This window comes from Ursus maritimus, unplaced genomic scaffold, assembly GCF_017311325.1.
Source record: "Ursus maritimus isolate PB19 unplaced genomic scaffold, ASM1731132v1 scaffold_5, whole genome shotgun sequence".
NCBI classification, from domain to species: domain Eukaryota; kingdom Metazoa; phylum Chordata; class Mammalia; order Carnivora; family Ursidae; genus Ursus; species Ursus maritimus.
In genome coordinates, this window is record NW_024426663.1 from 52,744,862 (window position 1) to 52,767,919 (window position 23,058).

The 23,058-nt window shown below is 45.2% G+C and overlaps 1 protein-coding gene and 1 pseudogene across 14 annotated transcripts in view; both read right to left on the bottom strand.

Moving 5' to 3' along the window:
• The window catches only part of LOC103663913 (protocadherin gamma-C4), a 176,275-nt gene that overhangs the window by 92,802 nt on the left and 60,415 nt on the right, over positions 1 to 23,058 (bottom strand). Inside the window, exons 1-2 of one of the 14 annotated variants that reach the window (XM_040622325.1) lie at positions 14,995 to 17,194; positions 5,289 to 5,654 (exon numbers count right to left, since the gene is read on the bottom strand). The exons of 8 other annotated variants lie outside the window; for them this stretch is intronic. In XM_040622325.1, coding sequence (XP_040478259.1) covers positions 5,289 to 5,654; positions 14,995 to 17,037 — 2,409 coding nt within the window. In that variant the 5' untranslated portion in view covers positions 17,038 to 17,194. Of the gene's footprint in view, positions 1 to 553; positions 3,121 to 5,288; positions 5,655 to 5,681; positions 7,755 to 14,628; positions 17,195 to 19,978; positions 22,418 to 23,058 lie in introns of those variants that run through there. 5 more of the 14 variants (XM_040622328.1, XM_040622309.1, XM_040622324.1 and 2 more) reach the window with 5 other exon arrangements.
• On the bottom strand, positions 9,168 to 13,087 carry LOC121100675 (annotated as a pseudogene).

A 23,058-nucleotide genomic window follows, 5' to 3' on the forward strand; every position in this document is an offset into this window, starting at 1 on the left:
CAAGGTATAGTTGAAAAACAAAACCACAAAGGTGTTGAGAAGTGGTGTTGCTCTTCTCCTTGGGAAGAACAACATTGAGGAGCCTCGTACTGGATTATTTCCAGTGAAGCTAATGCATTTGTTTCTGATATTCACCTATTCTTCCCAGACCCGCCTTCAAAACAAGAGCTAGGGTTGCCTAAGGGGCCAGGATTTCAGCATGTGGCCAAGAGAAGTGTACATAAATTGACAGACACTTCTGTATGGAGGTCCTCTCAGGAACTGTCATATCGTAATCAACAAAACTATAAAATAGAAGGTTCTGCAAGGCAAATCATAACAGCCTGTGACCATAGGTCTTCATTGGGATTAGATGAATATTGACCGGAAAGTAAAAACATACTAGCCTCAATAACCATCAAGTTCTACCCTTCATTGTTCTAGCAAGAAACAAGTATCATTAAAACGGAGAAAAAAGTGAAAAAATAAAGATCGGAATTTTCTACCATTATGCTGTAAACCTAAAAGTCATGCCAATCATAATTCTTAAAAGGAGAGTAAAACTAGAACTCACTGGGACCAAAAGGGTATCTTCTACAGGAAACTTCGAATCATCTAACAAAGACAAAGGATCCTTTTTTTCACAGCTCTCCTGGCTGATGAGCGTGTCCGCATAGTTGGGCTGGGGGAAGATCACGTGACTCTCCCGCGAGTCCGCGGTCAGCGAGACCTCGTGAGAATAGGTCTGCAGGAAAGCCCGCACCCCGTCCACGCCCACAAAGTGCGAGGCCGGCACGCCCACCAGCCCGCCTCCCGAAGCCTGGAGCAGGCGCGACGCATGCCAGCGCCTCAGCCTGAGCGCCAGCAGCACGATGACAAAGGCGAGGAAGACGCAGGACACTGCGGCCACCGCCACCACCAGGTACAGCGTGAGGTCCGAATCGTCTGGGTCGCCGGGGGTCCTGATGCTGCCCAGATCGGCCAGGACGTCCGGGATGCTGTCGGCCACGGCCACGGTGAGCGTGACGGTGGCCGAGAGAGGGGGCTGGCCGTGGTCCTGCACCGCCACCACCAGGCTCTGCTTGAGCGCGTCTCTGTCCAGCAGGGCCCGCGCCGTGCGCACCTCGCCTGTGTGCAGCCCCACCGCGAAGAGCCCTGGCTCGCTGGCCTTGAGCAGGCGGTAGGACAGCCAGGCGTTCTGGCCCGAGTCTCTGTCCACTGCCACCACCTTGGTGACCAGGTAGCCGGGCTCTGCGGATCGGGGTGCCAGCTCCACGCCGGTGGAGCCGTCAGTGGGCAGGGTGGGGTACAGGATCTCTGGTGCATTGTCATTCTGGTCCAGCACAAATATGCTCAATGACACATTGCTGCTGAGCGGCGGGTCCCCACTGTCAGTGGCAATCACCTGAATCTGTAGATTACGAAACTGTTCATAGTCAAAGGATCGAAGTGCATACAGGACTCCTGTGTCAGAGTTTATGGAGATGTAGGAGGATAGAGGTGCTCCCTGGAAAGTGTCTTCAGCTAGGGAGTAAATAACCTGAGCATTCTCTTTGCTGTCTGGGTCTAGTGCAGTCACTGAGAAGATGGACGCACCCCTAGGGTTGTTCTCCAGGATATAGGTGAAGTAGGAGCTGTGGGAAAAGGTGGGTGGGTTATCATTAATATCTGCCACTTGCAGGGTGAAGTGAGTTTCCGTTAATAGGGGTGGATTTCCTCCATCTGTGGCTGTCACTGTAATATTGTACGAGGATACCTGTTCCCTGTCAAGGGTTCTGTGTGTCACCAGTCTATAATAACCATCGATGGATTTTTCTAACTTAAATGGTAGATTCTCTGATATGGAACAGGTGACCTGTCCATTCTGCCCAGAGTCCGGATCATGCACGTTTAAAAGGGCTATAACAGTCCCCATAGGTGAGTCTTCCATCAGGGGACTAAACAGAGATGTGATGGTCACCTCTGGACTGTTGTCATTTACATCTTCTACTGTAATCAATACTTTTGCCATTGCAAGATATGCTCCTCCATCTTCTGCTTGTATTTCTAATTCATAGAAATCTGTTTCTTCATAATCTAGATTTTCTGATAATTTTATTTCTCCAGTATTTTTGTTTAGTTGAAACTTCAACAATTGTGTGTCAGATGATTTTCGGAACGAATATGTTACTTCTCCATTGGCTCCTTCATCCCTGTCTGTGGCAGTGACTGTTAGCAGCTGTGTGCCCACAGGCAAGTTCTCCAAAACACTCACTCGATATTCTGGCAATGTGAAGACCGGTGCATTATCATTTGTATCGAAGACAGTCACACTGATGAGAACCGTACCAGATAGGAGAGGGTCGCCCCCGTCCAAGGCCGTGAGGACAAGGTGGTGCACTGCCTCTTCCTCCCGATCCAGGGCGTGCTCCAGCACCAGCTCTGGGTATTTGACTCCGTTGGCATGACTCTGAACTGCTAAGGAGAAGTGCTTATTGGAGCTAAGCTGGTAGCTTTGGAGGGAGTTCACACCCACATCCGGATCAACAGCTTCCAGGAGAGGAAAACGCATTCCTGGAGCGACGTTTTCATTAATTTTTACGTCAACATTTTCTGTTGGGAATTTTGGGGCATTATCGTTGATATCAGTTACTTCTATTTCTATCCCAAAAAGTTTCACCCTATCTTCCACCAGAATGTTAAAATTCACCAGACACCGCGCACTCTGAGCACAGAGCTCCTCCCGGTCTATCCTGTCCGCGGTGACCAAGCTGCCGCTTCGCGGGTTCAGAGCAAAAAGCTGCGTCCTACCTCTGGAGACGATGCGGACTCCGCGCTCTGCCAGCTTCCGGGGCTCCAGCCCCAGGTCCTTGGAGATGTTGCCCACGAAAGAGCCTTTCTCCAGCTCCTCAGGAACAGAGTAGCGGATCTGCCCGGCTTCAGCCTCCCATGACCGACCGAGAAAAAGACAGAGCAGAACCAGCGCTGTGCGGTGGGAGCGGTTCCTTTTCGCAGCCATTGTTGTCTAGTCAAGGAATTCTCCCGAAGTACTCACTGGGCACGTTGTGTGTGTTGACCGATTCCTTTTTCTCTCTCTGGCTTCAGGGAGCCTCTGTAGCGTAAGCGCCTTAAATTCTGGAGTGAGTTTTGCTGCAGCTCTGCAGCCGGTTTGTGGGAACTGAGGAGCTTTGTGTAGTCAGAGCCCTGAGAATCCGGATTGAGCGCGGGCTGCGTTTCTCTCCTAGTAGGTGAACAGCGGCGCTCAGAGTCCTCACAAGTTACTGCACCCACTATGTATGCAATGGACAACAAACGCTATTCTCTGTTGGATCTTTTATTTTATTTTATAATACTTCTTTAGTTTCTCAACTGATATTCCCTAAGCCAACTGCTATTTGTAGGTTTCTTACTGAGTAGGATAAATGAAAATACCGTATAATATTAAATGAAAATAACTGGTCAAGTATACATTTGTAACACTTACTTCCTCAGTAGAAATGTACCCACTTTAGAAGGTTAAGTAACGCTTATTCTATTTCCTATAAGCTTCTAGCTATATTCAGAAAAGCCTTACAATCTTATTTGAAATTTTGATTGAAATGGTCCCATTACGTTTAATAGACATTCATTTAGAGACTGTATGAGATATACCCCTTATAATTCACTTGTAATTTTTATTTTAGCTTTAACTAATTAACTAATTAATTATTTGTGTAGCATTAATACTGTGGAAAAGGTTTTCAAAGTATTCTTTCTAAAATAGTTTTATTGAGACTTCGTGAATTTTTTTGAAAAAACATTTATTATAAGCATATGTAATTAGAAGTTAATTTGACCTACTTAAATGAATTGAACAAGTAACCACAAACTAAAAGAAACATAACATACCTGTGTTGTAATGCGAAGAAAAATATAAGAATTTCAAGCTATAATTAAACACAAAGTTAGAATCGTGATTTATGTTTTTTAAAAAATAAATATTTACTCCTATGACCTGCTTTCATCAGAGTATTGATACCAACATAAACAATCTCTTCTCTTGGCATTTTGCGTGGAAGCCCAAAGTAAAGTGGTTCACACATCTTCAATTGTATGTGCCTGTCAAAGGTGCAGGAAAGCCCGCACCCCATCCACGCCCACAAAGTGCGAGGCCGGCTCAAAGGTGAGGAGTTGAGAGGTTCACATCTTTCTTTTTTTGTTGTTTTTTTAAGATTTTGTTTATTTATTTGAGAGAGAGAGTTAATGAGTGAGAGAGAGAATGAGCAAGGGGAGGAGCGCAGGAAGAGGGAGACTAGCAGGCTCCCCGCTGAGAAGGGAGTCTGACTCCAGACTTAATCCCAGGATACTGGGATCATGACCTGATCTGAAGGCTGAAGGCATCAGAGCTGAAGGCAGATGCTTAACCGGCTGAGCCACCCAGGCGCCCCTAGGTTCACATCTTACATTCAGAGAACAAGTTTAGAACTGTTTATGCCACTACACCCCTCAAGAATGGAACTCTTCAAAGATTTTATATTTTGTCTTCTAAGGTTTTATATCAGACAATCAGAGACAGAGACTGAGTGCAAAAGGCAATGACCTTTCATTTGCTTTCTTGGAAATTCATTATCTTGCAATGTAGAAGAAAAAGGATTAGGAAAAAGTACAATTTAAACTCCACGAAAACATAAATATAAGAAAACAACCAGAAAAACCAAAAGTAGAAGAGAAAATTCTCCTAGGGTAGTTAGTATTAAGTTCTGGGGACCATAGAAGCCTTGGCCATGGAACACAAGTTCTGACTCATCATCCAAGGAAAATACATACATCTCTAAATTCCCATAGAATTTCAGAGACTTGTGGATCTGCCCACCAGCTCCCCTCAAATGCTTAGTTTTTTAAACTATTAAATGAAGAAAGATACCTAAATGTCCCCAAGATATTATTTGCAATAAATGTTTCTTTGAAACAAGCACTTGCTTTGATACTTAATGCATAGCTTAATATTATTAGACTCAACACATATAAGTAGGATATGGAAAATTCATCTTAAATCTTATCAGATTTGAATAATTACCTATTAATTTATTTGGCAAGAAGCCACTGCCTGTTTTGCTAATCTGAACTTGACTAGACATCTCCAATTTAGTGACATTATTTCTGAATCATAGAGCAACCTATGAACCAAGTAAATCTTGAAAAATACAATCAGCAAAAAGTAAAACTGAGAAGACAAAAAGGTGATTAGTTATGGATTTTCTAAATATAATTCTACATATAGAAATGCAGTAGTATGCCAGAAATAAGAGAAACCAGTAGGATATATCAGAAGACACAAAAGTGGAACTCACCAGTGTGAGAGTCTCAGGATGTGCAGTCAAATCATGCCCACCCTGAAGTGGAATTAAGGCCCCAGATGAATCACTGCAAAGTAGCATATCTTGTCCTGAACTCAAATGCTCATTGCACTTTAGAAAATTAAACTCCGTCTTCCCAGTATGGGCAACGCACAAATTGTAGGAATAAGGCAAAGTCCCTTCACTGTAGTTGGGAGGAACCACAGGTCCTGACTTGACACACAGACCAGGCTGAAAGCAGCCCCAGGTGGTGGCGCTGGAGGAGCGTCCCAGGCGCAGGGCAACCGCCAGAATCACCGCGAGGAGGAAGAGCACGGAAATCAAGGCCAAAGCCACCACCAGGTAAAACTGCAGCTCTGCCTCAGCGGGCGCTGGCGGGCTGCGTCCCTGTCGCCCAAAGCACGCGCCGTGCGCACCTCGCCCGTGCGCAGCCCCAGGCTGAAGAGTCCCGGCTCGCTGGCCTGCAGCACGTGGTACGACAGCCAGGCATTGTGTCCCGAGTCGGCGTCCACCGCCACCACCTTGGTGACCAGGTAGCCGGGCTGCGCGGCGCGCGGCACCGTGTCGAAGAGCGCCGAGCCGTCGGGCCCCAGCGCCGGGTACAGCACCCGCGGCGCGTTGTCGTTGCGGTCGTCCACCAACACGCGCAGGCTCACGTTGGCGCTGAGCGCGGGCGAGCCCTGGTCGCGGGCCTGCAGGGTCAGCTCGAAGGCGCGCAGCTGCTCGTGGTCGAAGGCGCGCTGCGCGAACACCACGCCGCTCTGCGCGCTCACGGACACGTAGGACGCCAGCGCCCGTGGCTCCAGGTCGCTGGCCACGATGGAGTAGGAGACGCGGCCGTTGGGCCCCAGGTCCGGGTCGGAGGCGCTGACTTGCGCAATAGAGGCGCCTGGAGGATTGTTCTCGGCCACGTGAACCATGTAGGAGGCCTGGTGGAAAACCGGCGCGTTGTCGTTGACATCGGTGATGTGCAGGGTGATGGTCGTGCTAGAAGAAAGGGGAGGCTTGCCTCTGTCAGTGGCTGTTATGGTGACATTGTATTCCGGAGTGCGTTCTCGGTCTAGGGCTCCATCTGTAACCAGCTTGTAGTAATTCTTAGAAGAGGAATAAATCTTGAAAGGAATATCCCTTCCTATGTTACACACAACTTCTCCATTTTCTCCGAAGTCCTTGTCCCTTGTTTTGAAGAGAACCACCACCATTCCTGGAAGAGTATCCTCCAAAATTTCATCAGAGAGAGAAGTGATGATTATTTCAGGGTTGTTGTCGTTTTCATCTAGGATTTCTATGATTACTTTACATTGGGTAGAGAGCCCACCTCCATCCCTTGCTTCCACTTCCATGGTGTATCTTTCTGTATCCTCAAAATCCAATGACTGGTTATTCGTAATCATACCTGTCTTCTCATCCAGTGAGAACGTGTGCCTTGTACTCTGAGCAGTGCTCCTGAAGTAGTAGTTTACTTCTGCATTGACCCCCTCGTCTTTGTCAGTGGCTGTCACCTGCAACACGGAGGATCCCGGGGGCAGATTTTCACTAACACTGACTCTATATTCATCCTTGCTGAACACCGGGAAGTTATCATTGGCATCCCTGACAAAGATTTCTATTCGAGTAGTGGCACTTCGTGGTGGGTCCCCCCCATCCAAGGCAGTCAATATCAAGCGATGAGAACGCTGCTCTTCCCGGTCTAGGAGCTTCTCCAAAGATAACTCTGGGTATTTACCACCGTCGGAATTAACTCTAATCATTAATGAGAAATAAGGGTTAGGATTTATCTGATAGTCTTTAACTGAGTTCATATTTATATCAGGGTCTGTGGCAGGGTCAAGGGATATTCGTGCACCTTCGGATACAGATTCACTGATTTCTAAATTTATTTCATCTTTATGGAATTGAGGGGCATGGTCATTAATATCCTCAACAACCACAATGATATGAAAAATATTTAAGGGATTTTCCACCACAGCTTCCAGCTGCAACTCACATCTTCTTCTCTCTTTGCATATCTGCTCTCGGTCTATTCGGTCCTTCACAAGTAAGTCCCCGCTCTCCGCGTCTACGTTGAAAAGCAGCTTCTCCGTGCTAACTCGCAGCTTCCGAGCTGACACATCCAGGACGCTGAGCCCGAGATCCTTGGCGAGGTTCCCTACCACCGAGCCCTTGGCCAGTTCCTCGGGAACGGAGTAGCGGATCGGCTCGCAGAGCGCGGGGTAGAACAAAGGTAGCAGGAAGGGAAACAGTACCTGCAGCCTGCTGGCTGGGCGCCTCTGAACGCAGCTCCCTCCCATTGCGCGCTCTAGTTCTCGCTGGGTCCCAATCTTTCCAGAAAGCTGAAGAAACTGGAATCCACGGGGTCACTGGAAGAACATTCCGCCCATGGCAGTCGGAGCTGGGAATCTGTGTATGTTGGGCAAAGTCTGCGCGGCCAGGAGCCTCAGTGTGCGAGCGGGTTTCCTTCCGTTTGTGTTGGTGACTGTGCAGGAAAGCCCAGGCTGGAGGCTGAGGAATCCTGGGCGACTGCGCTTGCCCTGTACTGGCCGACAGCGGCGCCCAGAGGCCCCGTGTGGTACCGCAGTCTGACATTTTCCTCTTGAATCCAGTTTATCTCTGGAATATCTCTAGAATATATATATTGCTCTTCGAAGCTCCTATATATATTTCTATAAATTCCCTGTACTCTGAGAAGTACTCCTGAAGTAGTTTATTTCTGCATTGACCCCCTTGTCCTAGTGAGTGGCGGTCACTGCAACAGAGAGGACCTGGGGGCCAATTGTATACAGAGAGAAATATGTATAAGAGCAATATATATATAGAAATATATGTATTTGAATATATTTGAAAATGCACTTACATAAGAGCCCGAAATTCTACTAAAGTATTACAGTTGTATATACTTAGTGTCTTAAAGAAATTATGTAAAATTTTCAAACTTACGCAAAACTAGAGAGTATTATTACTGAATCTTTATATACTCATCACGCAATGGCAGTAATGATCAGGGCCATCTTCATTTAATATATATTGTACTCCCTCATTATTTTGAAGCAAATCCAAGATATTTTAACTTTTAAGAGAAAACATCAAGATAAGCAAGGATTTTAGCCTGTTCTGTTATATAAAATGTTACCAATATAAAAGCCCTATCTCATTTGAGAAAAGTAGAATTCAGCATTTTCCCCACTCTGCCCAGTTATCCATGCAGTGAGCTTACAAGTGGTATTATTAATGGTAGAGAATAGTAGTAACCCACCATGATATACAAGCCTTCATCAATATCTATGTTATTTTTCCAAAATTAACGAATATTTAATATTTATGAATACCAAGTACCAATGGTTACTTCCCAGGACAGAAACTTCAAGTGACAGTTTCCCTGTTGCACAGTTAAAAATATGACCCAGAAGGATGCTTTATTTTTTTTCTTAATAGCTTAGAAATAAGAGTATTTGAAATAATTATAATGTCTGTATGTCATACTGGCTTTCCAGACTTGTTAACCCTATAGCCAGCGTGTTTAGAATAGAATTTTGAGTCAACTTCAAAGCTTATTTTTAAAGTCTCCTGGAGGGGCATCTGGGTGGCTCAGTTGGTTAAGCCTCCAACTCTTGGTTTCACCTCAGGTCATGATCTCAGCGTCATGATATCCAGCCCCCTTCAGGCTCCGCACTGAGCGCAGAGTCTGCTTAAGATTCTCTCCCCCTCTCTCTGCCCTCACCCCTTCACTCTCTCACTCTCTCAAAAAATAAATAATAAAAAAATAAAGTCTCCTGGAATGTCTTTTTTTACTTAAATTGACACTATGTTCAAAATCAAATAAAATATTGTTTTCCTTATAGCTAAAAGCGAGTAAAATATTTTTAGAATCTCTCCCAGCAGTTCTTGAGAATATTTTCCTAAATTGTCTCCCTTATCCAGATTTATTTCTAGGCTGGAGATTGGAGAATTGAACCATAAATAACAGATGGTTGAAGAATAATTTTTATCTCCCTTGTTTTGTCCTCTTTTGGTGTTCATCCTCAGAAATCCCTGTAAGTGAAGTGTCATTCTTCCTCAAAAGTGATCTTTAAATTCCAACAACCTCTACAAACATGTGATCTGAAAAACATAACCTCAAAGGGGTGGTGTCCTATCATAGAAACAGAATAGCAGAAGCAGAAAAGTCTGGGCTTTTAGTTTCTTCAAGAAGAACGAATGTGTTTTGTCATTAATTTACCTTTACAAAATCAGTTATCAGGTGTAGTTATGTTTCAGCAGTATGTAAGAAGTTCGAAGATATATAAGAAGTTCACAATGGGGCCACTGAAAATAACAACAATAATAACTTTCAGGAATGGAAAACCACCCCTAAGAATTAGTAGTGAACTGATAACCAACCAAGCAAACACACCCAAATAGCCCATATCAATGCTCAATGAGAGCAGCCCCATGAAGAGGGTTTCCACTGACCCTAGGTTAATTTAATTAGGATAAAGTGAAAGTTTTATCAGTGATGTAACCAATAAATGCCTCCTATAGATGTTAGAGCAAAAATTAGGCCCAATGAAAACCTAAGTGGTGTGAAATGCATTAACATCAGTGTATCATACCTTAAGTGCAAACCTTAAAGACAAAACCAGTTATAATAGAAAATAGAGGAAAAATGGAACTCACTGAAGCAAAGACGTGTTTCCTACAGGAAACCTAGAATCATCTGAAACACAGGAAGGTTCATTTTTCTGACAGCGCTCCTGGCTAATCAGGATATTGTCATACTTGGGCTGGGGAAAGATCACATGACTCTCCCAGGAGTCCGCCATGAGTGAAGCTTCCTGGGAGTAAGTCTGCAGAAAAGCCCACACCCCGCCAACACCCACAGAGTGAGAAGTAGGCACACCAGCAAATCCAATCCCCACAGCCTGGACTAGATGTGAGGTGTGCCAACGCCAAAACCTGAGCACCAGAAACACAATGACAATGGTAAGGAAGATGCAGGAGATGGCAGCCACTGACACCACTAAGTATAGGGTGAGGTCTGAGGTCTCTGGGTATGCGGGGACCTCCAGACTGTTGAGGTCAGCCAGCACATCTGGAATGCTATCAGTCAAGGCCACGGTGAGTGTGACAGTGGATGAGAGAGGGGGCTGGCTGTGGTCCTGGACCACCACCACCACCAGGCTCTGCTGGAGTGAGTCTCTGTCCAGTAGGGCCTGCCCCGAGAAGAGCCCAGGCTCACTGGCCTTGAGCAGGCAGTAGGACAGCCAGGCATTCCAACTTGAGCCTCCATCTACAGCCACCATCTTGGTTACCAGGTCACCAGGTTCTGCAGAGTGCACACCAGTGGAAACATCAGTTGGGGAGAGTGGGGTACAGGATTTCTGGTGCACTGTCCTGGTCCAGCACAAGCAAGTTCAGTGACACATTGCTGCTGAATGGTTGGTTCCCACTGTCACTTGTCCTCACCTGCATTTCAAGATCATGAAACTGCTCAAAGCCAAAGGAACACAGCATGTATATCACGCCAGTGTCGGAGCTGATGGAGACATAGGAGGAAAGAGGCAACCCTTGGATAGTGTCCTCAGCCAAGGTGAAATAACACCTGAGTGTTCTCGTTACTGTCGGGGTCATGGGCTGGCACCAAGAAGATGAAGATGGCTCTAAGGTTGTTCTCAGGGAGGTAGACTGAATAGGAGTTTCCAGAGAAGCTGGGTTATCATCGATATCTTCGGTGTAGATGGATGTAAATTGCTGTGGACCGGAGCAGCATTCCTCTGTCTGTTGATGTTACTGTGATTTTATATTCAGAGGGTTTTTTTCTCTGTCAAGAATTTGGACTGTCACCAATCTATAATAATCTTCTATTAATTTTTCTAATTGAAAAGGTAAATTATGAGGTGTGTTACAGACAACTTGACCATTCTTCCCGGAGTCTCGGTCATACACATTCAGGAAGGCGATTACTGTTCCAGGAAGAGTATTTTCCAAGACTGGGCTAAACAGAGATGTAATGATCACTTCCGGTCTATTGTCATTCACATCTTCCACTGAAATGAGCACTTTGGTCCTCCCCAAAAGTGCCCCCACATCTTCAGCTTGTATTTCCATTTCATAAAATGCACATTCTTCATAGTCTAGACTCTCTGCTGTTGATATTTCCCCAGTATTTTCATTAAGCTGGAATAACGGAGATTGTTTTTCACTAATCTTCCAGAATCTATAGGTCACTTCTCCATTGGCTCCGTCATCGGGGTCGCTAGCGCTCACAGTAAGCAGCCGGGTGCAAGTTCTCCAGGACTTTCACTCGGTAAATCGGTAGAGCAAAAACCGGGGCATTGACATTTGTATCCAGCACTGTCACGTGGATGTGCACTGTGCTGGAGCGACGCGGGTCACCGCCATCCCAGGCGATGAGGACCAGGTGGTGAGCAGCCTCTTCCTCGCGGTCTAGGGCCTGCTCCAGCACCAGCTCTGGGTGCAGAGTTCCGTCTCGTCTCCAGTTTGCACGTCGAGGGAGAAGTGGGGATGGGGGCTGAGCTGATAGCTCCACGTCCGGGTCAACAGCCTCTGGCAGTGGGTAACGTGTTCCAAGCGCAGCAATTACATTAATTTTTACTTCCAGATTCTCAGCCTGGAATTCTGGCGCACTGTCGTTTATATCAGTTACTTCTACTTCCGTTCTGTAAAGTTTTACCCTTCCACTAGGAATTCAAAGTTAACCAGACACTGCTCTCTGAGCACAGAGCTCCTCCTGGTCTTTTCCATCCTCAGTGACTAAACTGCCGCTTCGGGGGTTCAGAGCAAAAAGCTGCGTCCTACCTCTGGAAATGATGCAGACACCGCGCTCTGCCAGCTCCTGGGGCTCCAGCCCCAGATCCTTGGAGATATTCCCCCACAATAGAGTCTTTTTCTGTCTCTTCAGGCAACGAATAGCGTATCTGGCTGGTCCCGGTCTCCCAAAGCCTGCCCAGGAAAAGGCACAGCAGAACCAGTCCTTTGCGGTGCAGATTAGTGGAGCGGGCATTGTTCCTTCACTACGGATATATTTTTTCCCCAGAATGCTTTCTGTGCAAATTGACTCCTTAGGCTTTTTTTTCCTCCTGCAAATTATGATGACCTTTTACCTTTTTCCTCAGGAGAAACTGAAGTGCCGCAAGTTAAGAGGGTGAGTTTTGTTGCAGCTTTTACTGCAGTTTGTGGGATCTGTGAGGCTTTGTGTAGTTGCAGATCTTAACATCGGGATAGGATAGAGAGTTGATTTGAGCTTTTTCTTAGAGCTGGTCAACAGCGCCCTTAGAGTCCTAGTCCGACACTACACCCACTGAGATAATACTTGGTTATAGATGACTGAAAAAGAAAACACTCTCTTCTAACCATGATCGTAGACTTGTTTCACTGTTTCTTGCATTCTCATCTCAAAAGCACTTACCATTTCTGGATATGTTAGTTGAAAATGAAGTGGAATGAAACTTGTATTAAGTGTACTGTTAAATCGACATCTTTTCTTTTTTTCTTTTTCTTTTTTTAAGTACGCTCCACGCCCAGCATGGAGCTCAATGTGGGGCTTGAACTTCCAAAGACCCTGAAATCAAGACCTGAGCTGAGATCAAGAGTCAGATGTTTAACCGACTGAGCCACCCAGGTGCCACTCACCATTTTTTCTTAATATCAAATTAACTTATTCTTGGTAGAATTTTGCTCTCTTTTTACATATGTAAAATATTCTAATTCCCTTTTTATAATGTTTCAAAATTTTTCTATATGTCATTATTTTCTGAAGTCACTACAATGTACATCCTCTTTGGAAATACATTCATGTTTTTCTTAGTTTTATACAATAAACATATATTACATATTACATTGAGTGAATGTATGGATTATTCATTTTGAAATTATTTTTTAAGGTTAACTTATGCAGATAGTAACTTGCTGGAGTAAGGTTTCCTTAAAATTTCATTCACAAAATAATTTAAATTATGCAACAGTAATAGATTTTCTCACCTAATATTGCTAAATTTTAAAAGGACTGGTTTTTTAAAGTTGCATATTTGTAAATGTTACACTTTAATGCTATTTCAATGTTTTTAAATTTTCTCTGTGAATACATAATGCATGAACTGGCTATGGCATTTGGAATATTCAAATAAACACACAATGAAAAGCAAGCTTCCATTTCAATCCTTCCATAAAGAAATTATGCAGTTAAAGTAGTCTTAAACTTCTTATTGTAAAGGTCACTTAAACCTCTGATAATTAGAGAAAAAGAAAACAAGATGTAGAACAAATTATTATCATTAAAAAGCAAAACGTGCCATTACAAGAAATTCTTTCAGGGGAACCTGGCTGGCTCCATCAGTTGAGCATCTCAAGGTGGTGAGTTCAAGCCCCACACTGGACATAGAACCTACCTTTTAAAAAATTCTCTCAGCAATTTGTAAGGATACCATTTACTGAAGCAGTTACTAAGGAAGACCGAGCAAAAGACTGCTTCTTAGGAAATGGCAACTTTGAGCATAAAATTGGTAATTTTTGCCATAAAATGGAAAATTTGGGATTCTCCTTCCCTCCTACAGATACAAGGATGATGAGAAAACCTCTAATCACTAATGTTTAGAGTTCCAAATAATAAGACAAATCCAGTGACTTTCCCCCTTTTCTTCAAAAAATATAGGTAAGGAATGATAGCAAGTGATAGAGGCAATAGCATTTCCTTTTATTTGGTCAAGTGTCTTCTATTAACTATAAGAGGAAGAGGAGGATTTTGCATTCAAGAAAATTTGAAGGAATTTAGATAATGATTGGAACTTCTGATGAAGTCACTGGGTCTCTCTCCCCCTCTCCCCTCCCACACACTATTTTTCTTATAGTTTTAAAGTATTCAAACAGTCATGACTAAGTAGATATAAGCAACTAGACATGAGGAATAAACATTTAGAAAGATGGAACCTCTATTAGCGAAATCAGTGAAAAAGAAGGCTAGTAGTAGTTTCTTTGTTTTAAAGGACAAATCAAATGATTGCCTACTTTAAATTTAGTGTTTATTTATATGTTAAAAAACTCAAATATAAATGAGACATTCTGGGTAAATTTCATTACCTATGAAAAAATGTAAGAAATTGATATAATACTTTTACTGTGAAGCAAGGAGGAAACACACTACTTTGTAAATCTGAAGGTGGTGTGATAACTCTATTATACGTCACATAACTACTCCCAGCTCACCACTCTCCTCAAAAAATGGAAGTACAGCTTTCTGATGGGCTACAATATCCTTAAGACAACTTACTAATATATTTTCATATAAACATGAAAAATTGGGTAGATGATGAAAAGGAGTAGATACTTAAATAGAACTCACCGCAGTTAGAGTTTCAGGATGGGAAGTCGACTCACTGGTATTACACAGTGGAAATAAGGCCCCAGATGAATCACCGCAAAGTAGCATACCTTGTCCTGAACTCAATGGCTCATTACATTTTAGAAAATTAAACTCTGTCTTTCCAGTATGGGCAACGCACAGATTGTAGGAATAAGGCAAAGTCCCTTCACTGTAGTTGGGAGGAACCACAGGTCCTGACTTGACACACAGACCAGGCTGAAAGCAGCCCCAGGTGGTGGCGCTGGAGGAGCTTCGCAGGCGCAGGGCAACCGCCAGAATCACCGCGAGGAGGAAGAGCACGGAAATCAAGGCCAAAGCCACCACCAGGTAAAACTGCAGCTCTGCCTGGGGGTCAGAGGGTGCCGGCCGGTCGCTGACATCCGGAAGCACCTCCTGTAAGCTGTCAGCGAAAACCAGGAGCAGTGTGGCTGTGGCTGAGAGGGGCGGCTGTCCCCCATCCCGCACAGCGACCAGCAGGCGCTGGCGGGCCGCGTCCCTGTCGCCCAAAGCACGCGCCGTGCGCACCTCGCCCGTGCGCAGCCCCAGGCTGAAGAGTCCCGGCTCGCTGGCCTGCAGCACGTGGTACGACAGCCAGGCATTGTGTCCCGAGTCGGCGTCCACCGCCACCACCTTGGTGACCAGGTAGCCGGGCTGCGCGGCGCGCGGCACCGTGTCGAAGAGCGCCGAGCCGTCGGGCCCCAGCGCCGGGTACAGCACCCGCGGCGCGTTGTCGTTGCGGTCGTCCACCAACACGCGCAGGCTCACGTTGGCGCTGAGCGCGGGCGAGCCCTGGTCGCGGGCCTGCAGGGTCAGCTCGAAGGCGCGCAGCTGCTCGTGGTCGAAGGCGCGCTGCGCGAACACCACGCCGCTCTGCGCGCTCACGGACACGTAGGACGCCAGCGCCCGTGGCTCCAGGTCGCTGGCCACGATGGAGTAGGAGACGCGGCCGTTGTGTCCCAGGTCGGGGTCGGAGGCGCTGACTTGCGCAATAGAGGCGCCTGGAGGATTGTTCTCGGCCACGTGAACCACGTAGGAGGCCTGGTGGAAAACAGGCGCGTTGTCGTTGACATCGGTGATGTGCAGGGTGATGGTAGTGCTGGAAGAAAGGGGAGGCTTGCCTCTGTCAGTGGCTGTTATGGTGACATTGTATTCCGGGGTGTGTTCTCGGTCAAGAGTCCCGTCTATTATTAACTTATATGAATTTTTGGATGAAGAGATTATCTGAAAAGGAACTTCACCCTCTAATCGACAATTAACCTCCCCATTCTCCCCAGAATCTCGATCATATGTTTTGATTAAAGCAATTGGCGTTCCTGGCAGTGCGTTTTCCAGAACCATTTCGGCTAGAGAATGGAATGTAATTTCTGGACTGTTGTCATTTTCATCTTGAATGTTAATTTCAACTGTACATTGTGCAGCCAGTCCTCCACCATCTCTCCCTTCCACCACTATAGAATATTCCTTGATTTCTTCGAAATCCAGAGTCTTAAGAGTTGTAATTTCCCCGCTCTTTGAATTCAGACTGAAGACTCGCCCGGTCCTGTAGAAGGAGTAAGTGATTTCAGAGTTGATGCCCTCATCTTGGTCAGTGGCTGACACCTGCACCACTGCGGTGCCTGGGGGCACATTTTCACGAAGGCTTACTCTGTATACGTCCTGGCTGAATACAGGGGCGTTATCATTGGCGTCAGTAACCTGGATCCGGAGCTCAGTGGTGCCGCTGAGTGGCGGATCCCCACCATCCAAGGCAGTCAGAATTAAACGATGGTAACTCTGTTGTTCCCGGTCTAAACGTTTCTCCAATGCCAGTTCTGGGTATTTACTACCATCTTGTTTCTCTTTATTTATCAATGAGAAAATAGGACTAAGAGAGAGTTTATAAATCTGCAGAGCATTTAAGCCAATATCTGCATCTTCCGCTGTTTCTAATATAAACCGAGTGCCTGGCACAGTCGACTCACTTATTTGCAGGTCAAAAGAAGTTTGCGTGAATTTTGGGGTATGGTCATTAATATCTTCGATGTCCACACTCACGTGATAAAAGTTCAACGGATTTTCAGCAACAGCCTCAAATTCCAGAGTACAGGCTGCCTTCTTCCCACAGATCTGCTCCCGGTCTAGCCTGCTGCCCACAAGTAACTCCCCGCTCTTGGCGCTCACAGTGAAGTAAGCCTTCTCCGAACTGATGCGCAGTTGTCGAGTCGGTAACTCATGCGCGCTCAGTCCCAAATCCTTGGCGAGGTTCCCCACCACCGAGCCCTCGGGCATTTCCTCGGGAATCCTGTAGCGGATTTGCTCAGAGAGCGCCGGGCAGAACAAAGACAGCAGCAAGGGAAAGAGCACTGGCCGCCTCTCAGCCCAGCCCCTCTCCGCAGCGCCGCTCCCCATCCCTCTTTGCTCCCCTCAGGTTGCTCACCGGCCTGGAGACGCCGGATTACAAATAATCTCTGTGCTGCAGATGTCCGGAGCTCCGAACAGGCTGTAAGTCCTGTGTGAGGGTCAGGGTTTCTTCTTCTCCAGAGGAGGAAGTGGTGTAAAGGCTCGGGCTAGCGAGTCCGACAGGGAAAGTGCGCTGCGGCTGCGCGAGGAGACAGCCGGTGCCCAAGCTCTCCATTTTGGCCAACAGCGGCGCTCACAGTCCGCACTAGGAAACTGCAGCCTCTGCTGCTTCAGTTTAACCACTACAATAATTACAATCTTGTGCCTAACTGAACAAGCCATGTTTTTATGTTAATATATTTAATATTTTAAATTATAAAGCCTTTTCTCTTGTTTCCAAATTATTAGAAATATGTTGAGTTTTTTTTAGAAACCTACATATACCGGTCCATCCATTTCACCCTACTGCATACATCGAACTCTTGCCTTGTGCTAAGTACTGCCCTTGTCAGTGGCGATATAAAAATGAGTAAGACAGGGGTCTTGACCTCAGAGAGTTTATCATCTACTGACTTCACAAAATCATTTCTCTTTATTACGTATAATATGTGAAACAATTTCAATCTTCTTTCATTGATTCCTAAATGTTTCCCCTAACATTTCTACATTATTGTTGTTTCATATCACATATATTAGCAAATACTAACACAGTTGAAAATTATTCTGTAAAGTTGTGCAATTTCCTACATCCTCAAACTTCTTCTGATAATATCAACACTCTCTTTTAAAAATAATTTCTTTTTACTCTTTTGACTATCTAAGGAAGTATTCACACACACAAAAAAACACCTGTCCTTATGATGTAGTCAAGAGATGATTTACTCTACCTTCTTCTTCATGTCTAAAACTTATTTGGATTATGTCATACCCGATATAGTATATTAATTCATTCTTAAAAGTCACTCGGAAAATGTTTATCTAGTCTTCAATACAAAAAGGATATTTCAGGTGATCACATTACTTTCATATCTATGTATCTATGTTATACTGAAGTAATGACTTTAGACTTGAGCTTATGGTAAGTTTATTCACATAAATTTCCTGGGCAAATGACAATTGTTCTGTATTACTCCATTTGTTGAATTTTTTTTTAACAATCAGTGAATGTTTTGAACAAGAATAAGGACTTTTGTCAGGGCAATTTTCCAAACACTTAAAAATTGGGGCGCTTGGGTGGCTCATTCGTCTGCTTTCCTCTCAGGGTGTGATTCCGGGGTCCTGGGATCAAGCCCCACATGGGGCTCCATGCTCTGCCCTGGAGGCCTGCTTATTCCTCTCCCACTCCCCTGCTTGTGTTCCCTCTCTCACTGACTGTCTCTCTCTCTGTCAAATAAATAAAAATCTTTAAAAAAATAAAAAATAAAAATTGTGAAGTATCAATAATATAGTTGTCCCCTCAAAGGTCTGTGCACCCAAACACTACAGACAATATGAAGTTAAATCCCACCCACAGTATGTGCAAAATAGGAGGAAACACTACACAATCCTTGGGAAGTACCCTTTTTATAACTAACAAATGCTTTATTGTGTTTTTCATTCTCACTGATGACAAATCAAGAGTTAGCACTGTTAAAATGTTATAAGAAGGAATACAGAAGATATATAATCCAGATGGAATCATTTTTAATTGAGTTGATCAGCTTGTTTAGAATCTGTTTATATGAAACTTCTTAAAACCAACATTCTCAAACTCTCTCACCATGAGAACACAGCACATTTCACATGGCTGTCCAATCAAAACAACTCATCGGAACTTATGAAAACATGTTTTCTGTATTTTACAAAATGATATTTTATTTCAAATATGATTTTGTTGTTTTTATTTTGGGTTTTTTTTTGGGGGGGTAATGGACATTTTAGGCTTTAGATTCTATGTCTTCTTTAGTATGAGCTCTTGGAGAGCCCTGACACATATGGGAATCAGTTTCACCTACTACCAAGTTCTGCCCTTTCAAATTTATTTCTGTTTTGTAATATAATAAGAAGTATTAAAGTTTTCAAGGGTACTGATGCAAACACAAGGCTCATAAAAGGGGTTTAAGGTGAAGAAATCTCCAAAATCCTAGGAAACTTCAGACCTTCAAGATTCAAACCCTAAACAGAATCTTAAAATTGTGAGATGTATTTTACTTTTACTAAGCCAATACAAGGATTTAAAAGTCTCAGTTATTTTTTTCTCAATTTTTATTAGGAATATATATATATATATATATATTTCCTAAATATAAGACAAACTTCATGTGGTTGGGTAACTACTTTTTAAGTGATGAGTGATAAGTGATAATTATAGCAACATATGGAGGATTTTTTAAATTTATTTTTTTATGTTTTTCTTTTCTCTTTAAAAAAGACTTATTTGAGAGAGAGTGTGTGAGCACTAGTAGGTGGAGGGGCAGAGGGAAAGAATAATCAAGCGGACTCCTCACTGAGCAGGGAGCCCCACCCCTGCTTGATCGAACAACCCATGAGATCACTGCCTACGCAGAAACCAAGAGTCTGAGGCCCAACCGACCCAGTCACCCAGACGCCCCAATTTTTTGTATTTTTTAAAAGTAATCTCTACACCCAAAGTGGGGCTGGAACTCACTACCCTGAGATCGAGAGTCTCAGGCTCTACTGACTGAGCCAGCCAGGTGCCCCTCATATGGAAGATTTTCAAAAGGTTGAGAGTTGACATTTAAACAATCTTGTCCAGCCGTTGGAAAGCAAATGAAGCAAACTATCATGATTAGAGCTCAATTTTATAGTATCACCACTAAACCCAAAAACTTCGCGGTCCACTTTTTAAAAAAATATTTTAAACTATCTCCACAATGTGTGTTTTAAAATATAAATTTATAAAAATTATAATTCCTCTGAGAATTAAACGTGAACAAAGAACTGAACTCACCTGAACAGAAGCAGCTTCGTTCTTACATTGACGAAAATCTGGGGATGTTAGCAAGGAATCATTTTTCTCACAGCTCTCCAGACTGATGAGCGTGTCGACGTAGTTGGGCTGGGGGAAGATCACGTGACTCTCCCGCGAGTCCGCGGTCAGCGAGACCTCATGCGAATAGGTCTGTAGGAAAGCCCGCACCCCGTCCACGCCCACAAAGTGCGAGTCCGGCACGCCCACCAGCCCGCCTCCTGAAGCCTGGAGCAGGCGCAACGCGTGCCAGCGCCTCAGCCTGAGCGCCAGCAGCACGATGACAAAGGCGAGGAAGACGCAGGACACTGCGGCCACCGCCACCACCAGGTACAGCGTGAGGTCCGAATCGTCTGGGTCGCCGGGGGTCCTGATGCTGCCCAGATCGGCCAGGACGTCCGGGATGCTGTCGGCCACGGCCACGGTGAGCGTGACGGTGGCCGAGAGAGGGGGCTGGCCGTGGTCCTGCACCGCCACCACCAGGCTCTGCTTGAGCGCGTCTCTGTCCAGCAGGGCCCGCGCCGTGCGCACCTCGCCCGTGTGCAGCCCCACCGCGAAGAGCCCTGGCTCGCTGGCCTTGAGCAGGCGGTAGGAGAGCCAGGCGTTCTGGCCAGAGTCTCTATCCACCGCCACCACCTTGGTGACCAGGTAGCCGGGCTCTGCGGATCGGGGTGCCAGCTCCACGCCGGTGGAACCGTCGGTGGGCAGGGCGGGGTACAGGATTTCCGGGGCATTGTCATTCTGGTCCAGCACGAATATGCTCAAAGACACATTGCTGCTGAGTGGAGGGTCCCCGCCATCGCTGGCAGTCACCAGTAACTGCAAGTCTCGTATATGCTCATAGTCAAAGGAGCACAGCGCATATAGGACGCCTGTGTCTGAGTTGATGGAGACATAGGAGGAGAGAGGCCCCCCCATGATGATGTCCTCGGTCACAGAGTAAGACACCTGGGCATTTCTGCCACTGTCGGGGTCGTGAGCCATCACAGTGAAGATGGTGGCACCTCTGGGGTTGTTCTCTGGGATATAGGCTGAATAGGAGACTTGAGGGAAAGTGGGTGGATTGTCATTGATATCTGCCACATATAGGGTGATATGAGTTTCAGTAGATAGAGAAGGAGTTCCTAGATCTGAGGCCATCACTGTGATATTGTACATAGAGATCTTTTCTCGGTCCAGATATTTCCATGTCACCAATCTATAATAATTATCTATTGATTTTTCTAATTGAAAAGGTAAATTATGAGGTGTGTTACAGACAACTTGACCATTCTTCCCGGAGTCTCGGTCATACACATTCAGGAAGGCGATTACTGTTCCAGGAAGAGTATTTTCCAAGACTGGGCTAAACAGAGATGTAATGATCACTTCCGGTCTATTGTCATTCACATCTTCCACTGAAATGAGCACTTTGGTCCTCCCCAAAAGTGCCCCCACATCTTCAGCTTGTATTTCCATTTCATAAAATGCACATTCTTCATAGTCTAGACTCTCTGCTGTTGATATTTCCCCAGTATTTTCATTAAGCTGGAATAACGGAGATTGTTTTTCACTAATTTTCCAGAATCTATAGGTCACTTCTCCATTGGCTCCGTCATCGGGGTCGCTAGCGCTCACAGTAAGCAGCCGGGTGCCCGGGGGCACATTCTCTGGGACTTTCACTCGGTAAATCGGTAGAGCAAAAACTGGGGCATTGTCATTTGTATCCAGCACTGTCACGTGGATGTGCACTGTGCTGGAGCGACGCGGGTCACCGCCATCCCAGGCGATGAGGACCAGGTGGTGAGCAGCCTCTTCCTCGCGGTCCAGGGCCTGCTCCAGCACCAGCTCTGGGTGCAGAGTTCCGTCGTCTCCAGTTTGCACGTCGAGGGAGAAGTGGGGATGGGGGCTGAGCTGATAGCTCCGTAAGGAATTCATGCCCACGTCCGGGTCAACAGCCTCTGGCAGCGGATAACGTGTTCCAGGTGGAGAGATCTCGTTAATTTTCATTTCCAGATTTTCGACCTGGAATTTTGGGTTATTATCATTGATATCAGTGATTTCTATTTCTACCCCAAAAAGTTTTCCTCTGCCCTCAACCAGGATATTGATATTTACTAGACACTGTGTGCTCTGAGCACAAAGCTCCTCCCGGTCTATTCTGCCCGCGGTGAGCAAGCCGCCAGTTTTCTGGTTCAGAGCAAAAAGCTGCGTCCTACCTCTGGAGACGATGCGGACTCCGTGCTTCGCCAGCTCTTGTGACTCCAGATTCAGGTCCTTGGAGATGTTACCCACAAAGGATCCTTTGTCGCTCTCTTCTGGCACCGAATAGTGGATCTGTCCTCTCCCAATTTCCCATAGCGTGCCCCAGAGCGCGCACAGCAGGACCAGCTCGGTGCCTCTCTGGTAATTCTTTGGAGCGGCCATTGTTCTCTCACTCCTGAATCCACTCAGAATCCTCATTGGGCATATGTGTCTTGTTTACCTTTTTGCTGCACGTATGGAGATCATTTCATAGAAAACTGGAGTGTCTCAGATGTAGGGACAGAGTTTCACTGCAGCCCTGCAGTTGGTTTGTGGGATCTGCGGGTCTTTGTGAGATCCGAGCCTTTAGTAACCGGAAGGCTTTTGGTTAAATTTATCTCCAAATAGGTGAACAGCGGCGCTTAGAGTCCGAAGCAGTTACTGCACCCTCTTAGATATGTAATAGTGTATATACTAAGTTATTGAGAGAGAAAAAATACTTGCCTTTTATAGTATGTTTTGAATTTATTTTATTTGTCTCTGAATTCATATTTTAAAAGTTGTGGCCAAGAAGCATCGGAGTAAGTAGGGTTAAAGTTTTACAAAGGGTTATTAAATGAACCCGAAAGATTTATGGGGTAGTCTCACATTACTCAAATTTCTGGAACACATTTACTCTTAAAACGTAAATCATTAAAATTTTATTCTTACTATGGCTAAGCTTTATTGTAAATCTATTGTCAAATACGTAAGGCCTCCAGTTGTCACTGGAAATAAATTCATTTTTAGACTCGAGTAGAACTGTTGAATATGATTGACTCAGAAGATGTTGTATTTGA